Consider the following 10,051-nt stretch of genomic DNA (forward strand, 5'->3'; position numbering starts at 1 on the left):
AATTAACTTTGTGTCTCCTTCAAGTTGTGCTGCACATACACACACACACACAATTTGATTAATATGTCTACTATGACTCCATTCATGGGATTAAATATGCAAGTGTTAGATATTGTGCAGTCTGAACTATAGCAATGAAGCTATAATCAATATTCTAATATTGACAATGGATCAAATGGCATTGTGTCATGTGAAAGCGGTCGCTCCTGGTGAGTTTAAAGCGTCTTTCTGCTCACGGTTTGGATTTTCTGGACCTGCACCTTTACTGTTCTGCTTCCCTCTCACTGCTCTCATAGCCATCTTTCTGGCTGCTTTCTGTTTTCAGTGGAAAAAGCTCAAATGACCAACTGCACACCACCTGCTCATCAGTAAACGGCAGACAGAGACGAGGAGAAGAAGATGATGGACATGTTGGACTCTGATTCATCACGGTCAACATATTAAATGAAATGGTGCTAATACATCAGCGTTGTGTTTACAGCAGGTTTCATCTGCTCCCTCTGTGCAATGTGAAGTGACAATTATAGCACCAGTCATTAGTAAAAAAGATAAAAACATGCCTAAAAAGCTTGGCCAAAGCATTGTCGGATCACAAAACATTCTAAATCAATTATTTTTTTTATATTGTAAAACATTTCCAAACTTGACATTCAGATGAAACACATAACATTGAAGAAAATGGATTCAATTTATTTATTTTGTATTGCTTTCAATGAATCGTAATGTAGCTGCAGGGAAAACATACAAAAAAGAAAAAAGGATTGTTGGTTAGAGTTGCATTTTGACATAAACATCTATTTCCTTTTTTTCATATAATGTTTTTTTTTTAATCAGTTTATAAACCTCCTTTAATCTGTGTATCCACTCTCCATATTCTTCTAGTTAAACCAATAATATCTAGCCAGTATGTCTAAAAGGATCATTTCTAATATTGCAGTCTTGGGAAACATTTACAAGTAAACTTGCTCAGACTTTATCAAACAATATTAAGCAAGAATATTTAAAAAAATAACTAAATCAAATATGTCAATCAGCAACTTTGATTTGATCTGCCAGCTGAGATATAAAGTACTATTCATGAATGTTTGTGTCTTTTAATAGTTATATACTTATACATGTTTTACACTCAAAAACATTTGCAGGTGTCTGTGAAGCGATTCAATACTTTTTATTATTATTATTATTTTTTAAATATTGTATTCACATTGATCATAGTATGCATATGCCCTTATTGGACAGGTGTTGCTGTACATTTAGTTCCTGTCTCATAATATCACAGGAGCAATACAATTGCACGTTCTACAGCTAGCGCCATTTAAACATCCGGGTAACCTGCAGGAATGCCGCAGGTAGTGTGGGGATAAATACCTGAGGAGGGCGGAGCTTCGCTCCCCCTGACAGAAACCACTGGCCGACCTTTGAGACCAGCAGAGAGGGAGAGAGAGACGGAAGACGCGTGAAGTCACGTAAACGCCAGAATGGCCACAGATTTCACTCAGGACACGCTGCTGCACTTCCTCCAGAGCCAAGGAGGCTCGGTGAAGAACTCGGATCTGATTCTGCACTTCAAAAACTTCATCAGGGACCATGAGGACCGGATTCGCAACCGGGAGCTCTTCAAAAAGTTCGTCAACTCCGTCGCCGTCGTCAGACAGGTCGACGGCGTGTCTTACGTCTTTCTCAGGAAGAAGTTCAAAGGACACGTCCCCGGCGGCGGCGAACGGAGTTCCTCCGAGCCGCGTCCGAGTCGAGATTCCGCGGGGAAGAACGCCGAGCCCTTCCCGGAGAACGCCGTACCGAGCCCCGCCGGGAGCGCAGCGGAACCTCTGCAGAAACCGCGGGTGATGGTGAGAGAGGTGACTATACCAAGGGAGGGAGTAACTGCCGGAAAAACAATCCTACCCTCGGCTGGGATCCTGCTCAACAACAACAACAATGTGGCAACAGATTTGAACCTGAAGCAGCAACAGGTAATCAGCACACCTGGACTTCCTGGTAGACTTCCAGCAGCGACAGCTCAGGTGGTCAGTCAGATCTCAGAGAAAACAGAAGTGAAGACCCCGAGTCTGTCTGAGCCCCCTGCCCCAGATCAGTGCACTCAAGTGGGACAGCTCAGGGTGGGTTCTGGCCCGCCTCCTGGGATCACACCTGTAGTTGCAGCAGTCAGAAGCCATGGAGAAACCAGACAGCAGGTCCCGGTCCCCGAAGCCCTCAGAGGGAGGGAGGCCTGTCCGCAGCCTGAGGGAGGACTTCATCCGGGTCCTCCTCTTCATCACGTCGGTCTTCAGCCGCAGGTTACCCCACGTCGCTTCAGGCACAGACCGAGCTACAAAACTGCAGTCTCTTATGATGACGATGAAGACGAGGAGGATATGGAGGAGGTCCAGCTGACGCGGGGTTCAGCAGGAGGAGCGTGGACCCCGAGCAATCCTCTCGGAGACTTGGGGTTGGCCATCTCCGCCTCCTCTCCGTGCATCGTAGATCCGCATGCTCCTCCCTCTACCGTCTCCTCCTCCTCTTCATCAGAAAAGCAGATCCCGAAGATTTTCGTCCAGGATACGGAAACGATGCCCCCTGGTGGGCCAGGCTGGAGCTTGCAGTCAGGGGTGGAGCAGAGAGGACAGTGGACCGGGCCAGGACTGGAACCCGGGTCAGTTCCATGGGAGTCCACCAGACGCAGCCTGCCTTTAGAGGCAGAGCGCAACATCCAGTCGGCGGTGCCTCACAGCGACGTCCATGCAGACCGCAGGTACTCTCATCCCGCAGGTGTCCAGCCGGAGCCCAGGCAGGGGCCGAATCACAGCCAGGGGGAGTGGCCGTCATCTGGTCACAGCAGCAGCTTCTACCCCTCATCGGACGCAGGCCTCTCCAGCAGCGAGCGGCCGCAGTCTGGCTCCCCCAGAGGACGAGGGTTGAACAGCAGCTATGAAGACCCACAGGCCAGAGCAGGTATGGCAGCACTCTGCACATTAACTTAAAGGATGAGTCTGGTGATGTTCTACATTGTCAGCTAATCTTTTTTTTTTAAAAGACCGTAACCGATTGTGAAATTATTTAACTAACGAGTATCATGACATATCTGTTCCATAGAGCTCCATCCAGCCACAAATACTCACCAGAGCACCAAATGTGGATTAATCCGCCGCAGAAAATAGTCTCTTTCTATTTCCACCAGTTTGAGTCACGTTAGCTAAAAAACTACAGTGCCCATCCTGTGGAAGCCAAACATCTCAAATACTAAATGTGTAAACACAAGCAACCATACAATAACTTGTCTAAATTAACTTTTTTTTCTTTTTTACCCACGCACTATCTGATCAAAGAATAAGTCAAACAACATGGGAATGGAAAGGCTCTAAGGCAAATCGTTGTTGAGAGCAGAAAACGGACATTAGAATAATAAATCTGCGGTCTGTCTCTTTAACTGTCAACAGGTGTGACTGGGGGCGGGTCTCAAATCCTGGACGCGATCCACCGAGCCCAAGGGAAGAAGTTGGAGTCCATGCCGCACCACGCCAGTAAAACAACGGCGCCTTGGCATCACTCCACAGGCCATCTCCATGGAGACCAGGAGGCCACAGCTCGTTTGTCACCATTCCACCGCTCCTCGGACCATCTCCATGACGACCGCGTGATGCAGTGGCACCTCTCCACAGGTCAGAACACATGTTTGAGTTCTTAATGATGTTTTCTGATGCAGCACCCAGCTTATTTAAAGCACCCTTAACTCCAAACCTCCGGCAGGTGATCTCCACGACGACCGAGAGGAGGAGGAGTCAAGCGAGGGCTCCACCTCTTCGCCGACGTTGCTGCGGCCGCGCCCGTCCGCCGCCAGGCGGCTCAGCAGCCGGTTGAGGAGCCGGATGTGCCGCAGCCTGGGGGCCGACCTCGACCAGATCCTCCACGAGGAGGCGATTGCGGGGGGAGGAAGCGAGGCGGCCCGGCTGAACCGCCTCCACCTGATCTCCTCGACGCTAAGCCTGCGCTACGACCTGTCGGAGTCCTCGCTGTCGTCCTGCTCCACGCCGCCGCGCTGCCACAGCCTCGCCGACTTGGACGAGGGGGCGGAAGGGAGAGCGGGGAGGAGGAGCTCTCCCGCCGCCGCCTCCTCCCCCACTGCTCAACATGAAGGCTCCATTCGACAGGTGAGACTTCTAGACAGCACACTGTTTCTCTTTAAACGTCCCTTTGAAATAATGGAAGCAACTGTGCGTCAGTGAGTGTTATCTCTGCTGAGTCAACACATGTAGGCATGATTTCCATCCTCTTTTGTGCCTTTTGTTTGGGGATTTAACCTCTTTAAATGTGCATGTGACTGTCCTCTTTACATCAATAACAGCCTACATTATTCTATACATCATCCTAATTGGGGGGCAGTTTAACAAGGGGGGTGCATTTTGGTTAGTTTGCTAAAGGGGGTGGCGTCTTTCCCTCACATCGTCTACCGGATACGATACGATGACTCTCACATTGATGAAGTTGATGTTTGCCTCCCTGTCATCAGTCCCTGGTTCCTCTGGAGCCCAGGGAGCACGCCTGGCTGGTGAAGGGGGCGGCGGGGTCCTGGCCCGATATCTACACGTTGTTCAGAGAGGACTCATCCCTGCTCAACAGGCGAGACTTCATCTCTGGCTTCACCGTGCTGCACTGGATTGCAAAACACGGCGACCACAGAGTCCTCAACACCTTATGGTACGCAGCTAGCGGTTAGCTCTGTTAGATTTACATTCTGTAAAACAGGAAGGTCTGGTTCCCGTAGAGATCTGATACTTGAACATTACAGAGCTTTAGTGATATCTGAACTAGTCACATGGATTGTTATGCTTCTGATGGTTCTCTGATGTTTTTCTGCACATTTGTACAAAATTTCACGACATATTGCATGGATAATCATGGCCCCCAGAGCATGATCCCTAAAGACTTTCCTGACCTCCATTTCATCTAGCATTACTATTAGATCCAAGATTTCTACTTGTACACAAGAAATATCTTAAATCAAATGGGGGTTGTCCTAAACCTTTCTGATCACATTCATGACCCCCAAAGGATGAACCTTATAGATGTTAATGGCAGCTTTAGGACAAATGGGTTTATCTCCACTACTGGTCCAGCTCTAAAAGTGTGATCTCGGCTCTGCTTTGGACTCACCTGCTAATATTGATATAGTGCAACGCTTACAGTTAGAATTTAACAGGCTGATGGTTAGCATGTTGCACCAGCATTAATCTAAACGTAAGGTTGACAGGAAGTTCATTAGTTTTGTAGGTGCCATGAACTTATAGTGTTGGACAAGTGGGACTGTTGTCCTGCTGTTGTGCTAGAGGAGGGGTCGGCAACCTTTACCATCCAAAGAGACATTTTGCCCTATTTTCCACCAAATAAAATGTGTCTGGAGCCGCAAAAGCTATTTCATGTCACAGTTTATAAAGTTTTATATATAGTTAAATTATTTATACAAACTATAGTTTGTTGTATTCATGAAAATATAGAACACGATGAACAGTAATGAATCGGGACCTGCAGTATTTGGATGAAGTAGCCGGTGAAACAAAAGGTGTGCAAGTTAGCAGGTTACAACTGTTAGCTCGGTGTGACAACACCAGTCATCCTCTGCTTTTGTTTTTCTAAGAAGCAGATCTGAATGAAACTGTTGAGCGTAATACATTTAGTTACTTAGAAATATTGAAAGCTACATTCAATAAGGGATCAGAAAGAATTTGGTTAGATAAGGGGATTCAATACAAGAGTTAGATTAGGTCAAATGCTATTGAACCCTAGCCTTCATTAACACTGTTGGAAACGTTGGGCCTCATGCAAGAACCACCCGTAAACACAGATTAGTTCTTAAGTGGCTGGTACCAACCGCATTCACCATTTTTTCTCTTATTTACAATTTCCTCTTGGGTACAAACAGAAGTTACGAGTGGTCGAGACCTGTCCTAAGAGTCATGTGCAATTAGTTGTTAGTTGCAAAAATAAGTTTTTTTTTATTGTATAATTAATTACTTTGAAGGCATTTTGAGATTGAAAACTCATATAATTAAACTTCACAGTTGTGTATGTATAGTAACGTATTAGTGTGGATGTAGACTCAGGTTGCCGACCCCTGTGCTAGAGGTAAAGACTCCCAGAATCATCCTCTGGGGACCACGATTGTCTGTGCCTAATGTCATGTCAATCCAGCCAGTGGCTGGTCAGATGTTTCATTAACAGAACAACACTGAGCTAACAACAGAACCAACACCACTTTGTATTCAAATGTTTAAGTATTTTAGTTGTTTTCCGTAAAAAGCTGATGAACACCAAAATGCACTTGAAGAATATAATTACATTTCTAGTAAAGTAAGTACACGTACTCTATGTGACCAGCCAGTGCTCACTGCTTTCTCTGGCTCGGGTTTCAGGTACGGAGTTCAAAAGGCGGGTTTGATGTTCGACATGAACGCCAAGTCAACGTGCGGCCACACGCCTCTCCATATCGCCGCCATCCACGGCCACAGCAACATATTGCGGTTGCTTGTGAACAAGTTCAGCGCTGACGTGAAGCTGAGGGACACGGCGGGAAAGAAGCCCTGGCAGTACCTGAGCCGCACCGTGCCGCCGGATGTCTTCCAGATGCTGGGAGCTCCGTCTCGGCCTGCCAGCGGAGGGGAGAGGGGAGGCGGGGGAGAGGTCCCTGGCCTTGAGCAGCGGGTAAAGCCCCGCCAGCGACGCCGCCATCACCTCTCCTTCGCTTCCCCCGGACAGAGGCCGCCGACCATGACGGGCACGACGAGGGTCAAGAGGTCGTCATCGATCGCCGCGTTCCTCAAACACAAATCGCTGCAGCGGTTCCATGGACACCAGTCTGACTCCTCAGTTTAAAAACGTCCAGTCTGACAGTGGAACGGGATTGACATGCAGTTTACCAGTGCCAACAGTAACATCCCACTAAGAATCAGCATGCTACTTAAATATTGACACCTTTTCCCACTTTGCAACCTTAATGTCAATATGAAAATGAACACCTGGAACCGGATCAGCAGGATTTGCTCATGATCTTTAAAGCTGTGTTTACTTCGCTGTGGATGTTCAAGTTTCTCCTCTCCGATCTGTTTGAGCACGTTTCCTGAACTGTAATGAAAGTCAAACCCACAGTCACGAGTTTAAAAAGAGCGAGTGTCTCTGAACGCTTTAGCACATTTGTCATAGAAACCTTTTGTTCTTGGCACTTTGTCAGCCTTGGTTTGGGTCTATGCTTGTTCTTGTGGTGGATTAACTGAGCCGACACATTGTCCAAAGACTTAAGAAATAACTGCAACAACAGGGAGCACTAGTTTCTGCACCCAAGCATTCGGTTTCACCGGATACGAGTGCCAAACAAAACATTGTTTGAGGTGATTTGCCAAGCACTTGCTGATCGGCCGCCCAGCGGATCGGTTTTCGACGCGATCGTCTGACGTCGTTGTGAAAAAACAAAGAAGAAAAAACACAGCGGAAGGTTTGACGTTTATGAGCCGTGGGGCAACGTGAGCTGCAGTTTCAGTCTGGAGCTGTGATTCACTCACGATAGTCAAAGAAAGCCGCTTTGCAACACTTGTTGCCCATATCTGATCTGTGTTACTGTGTATTCTTTAAACTGATTTCAAATCATCCATCGACAAGATAGATTTTCTTCTTTCCATGAAGCCTTTATTTCTCTTTGTTTCTATGACGATGTACATGCAGAGACATGAATTTAGGGCGGTGGCGGACAAAGAGCCATGAACACCTGTACGATGACATCGCTCTGCCGTAGGGCACTACTTTTTGTGAAGCTTCACTATTTTGTTGTCTCTCAATCACTTGGGTTTTAAATTGGTAGGGTGACTTATTTATTTTTTTTATTATAAGAAAAGGTAATTCTGGCTTATTACAGGGTGGGTCTTATTTTGGTAGTTTTGTGTCATGTTTTGTCAGTAACACCGTTGTACTCACCAGCTGAGATTTGGGAATGCCGTGACATCACTGAAAGGTGTGACAGGTGGAGGACCGAGAGGAGAGAGATGACCAGACGGGCTGTAAACAAACCTGCAGGTGAGACGAACACATGAGAAGTGTAAGTCACCAGACCAGCATGCAGCGCTACGTGTAACCACAAAGTCACGTTTTGGCATAGAACACGTTGATAAGTGAGCTTCAGATGTGGATTTTGGTGCTTTTGTAGCCGTTTCAAGCCTTCGTGCTAAGCTAATTGTCTGCTGGCTACGGTTTCATGTTTTGTCGTGCCGAGTCGTGTCAATCTTCTCATCTATGTCTAACATTTCCCAAAGTGACAAACTATTCGTTTAAACTCAGTGAGTGCGATGTTGGTGCCGGTTGGAAATGATGGAGGAGCTACAAGAATGGAAGGCGAGTTGTAATAAACTGCAGTGATGCTTAACTGTGAGCCGATCACAGTGATGGTGTTGTATTGGACTTCATCAGGATGTAAAAACATGTAAAAACACTAGTATTGTCCTTCACTGGCCTCCAGGATAAACCTGCTGTGTTTTGCTTTGTAAATGACTGTGGTCTGAAGTTTACTGTAATTGGGTGTTCTTTGTACAGTATTATACACAGAGTATTAAATATGTTACACGGTTGGAGGTGTTGTGTTTTTTATTTTATTTTTTACAACTGTAATTGACATCTTTAAATGCAGTGGTTGGTTTTTATGATGATTTTTTTAGATTTTCTGGAGCTTCCCCTACTCTTTCATCTTTTCTATGAACGGATTGGAGATTACAGAGAAAATATAAAGTTATGCATTTCATTTATTCATTATTTAATAAACGGTATTATTTACTGATGTAATCACTTGGACTTTGTACTTCTCAGTTTGGAGTCTCCAAAGCTGTACAGCTGAATAGTCTGTCAGTACTGACTGACTTGTCTCTTGGGTCTATTAGATGATCTGGACAATGAGTGTGCAGCTTCAGTGATCGATCGTCTGAGTAACCTTTCAAGCAAAAAAGACAAATATTCTCTGGTGTCTGCTTCTTGAATGCAAAGAGTTTCTATTTTTGTACAGTTTTATATTCATGTTACTGAATATTTGGACTGAGAAACATCTCTAGGTACACCAGGGACGTCTGATGAAGACTGAGATGTGAGTGAATGTTCACGATAAAACTGGGAAGTGGACCTTGAATTAAGATTATTTTGTCAAACTGTACTCTGTCTATTCAAAGTTGTTGATCTGTAAAGGTTTTGTGAATATCTGAGGATCAATCCTCAGGGAATTTTTTAATATTTTACATACTATACAATGACCTTTATCAATATTACATACTATGGCATCTCATTTCTACATAGTGCAGCATGATGTTTTTATGACTTTTTGACATACTATACTGTGACGTTTTTTCATCATGCTATGACCTTTTTTTTAATGTTTGGACATACCATACCATAATATACCAGACCTTCATTTTGGAATTAAAAGCATGTTACGAGATTAATTAATTGTTTCAATTCTTTCTGCAACATTATTCCATCCCAAAGGGGCAAAATACACAAAAGCCCTTTTTACAATTTCCGTAGGGCATTTGGGACACAATGCATAAAGAAGTGCTGAGAAGTTTTCCACCTTCAGAGTGAGGACGATTTGGTTGGTACTCACTTCCTCAGAGCCCTGTCTGAGGGTTCAGACTGGGTTTTAAGGTTCAGGTTACAGTTGGGTTTAGGGTAACGGTTGGAGTCAGGCATTCAGTTGGGTAAGGGGCTAGGGAATGCATTATGTCAATGAGTGTCCTCACAGAGATAGAGGTACAGGTGTGTGTGTGTGTGTGAGAGAGATTTTGTTTGAACAGGCTCAGCGAGTCCAGTGTGTACATTCTGAAAGAGCCAGTCAGACCTGCTGTGTGTATATAGAGTCACATCATATTTCAGTCAAACAGCTTAACCCCACTCTAACTGTGGAACTGAGAAAACATTAAGAGATTTGGGAAAGTATGAAAGATGCAAACACTAAAAGATATGATCATGTCCTCAGGGAGCTGAACATTTTTATGTTTGAATGAAGTTTCTACGTTGAAACTGGCCAGAAATG

The 10,051-nt window shown here is 45.3% G+C and overlaps 1 protein-coding gene across 1 annotated transcript; it reads left to right on the forward strand.

Annotated features, from left to right (window-relative positions):
• Positions 1-894: 894 nt before the first annotated feature.
• On the forward strand, positions 895-8,603 carry sowahb (sosondowah ankyrin repeat domain family member B). The gene is made up of 5 exons (XM_079178605.1): positions 895-2,949; positions 3,435-3,656; positions 3,745-4,145; positions 4,505-4,692; positions 6,405-8,603. The coding sequence occupies exons 1-5, from the start codon at positions 1,479-1,481 to the stop codon at positions 6,862-6,864; spliced, it is 2,742 nt and encodes a 913-aa protein (XP_079034731.1). The 5' UTR covers positions 895-1,478; the 3' UTR covers positions 6,865-8,603.
• Positions 8,604-10,051: the final 1,448 nt, after the last annotated feature.

Source organism: Pholis gunnellus (genome assembly GCF_910591455.1).
Source record: "Pholis gunnellus genome assembly, chromosome: 18".
Classification (NCBI taxonomy): Eukaryota; Metazoa; Chordata; class Actinopteri; order Perciformes; family Pholidae; genus Pholis; species Pholis gunnellus.

Excerpts from the sequence above, each read along its gene's own strand:
- sowahb (XM_079178605.1), top strand. The coding sequence starts at position 1,479 with ATGGCCACAGATTTCACTCAGGACACGCTGCTGCACTTCCTCCAGAGC. Across the intron at positions 3,657-3,744 it reads GCAGTGGCACCTCTCCACAG|GTGATCTCCACGACGACCGA; the intron begins GTCAGAACACAT and ends AACCTCCGGCAG. Across the intron at positions 4,693-6,404 it reads AGAGTCCTCAACACCTTATG|GTACGGAGTTCAAAAGGCGG; the intron begins GTACGCAGCTAG and ends CTCGGGTTTCAG.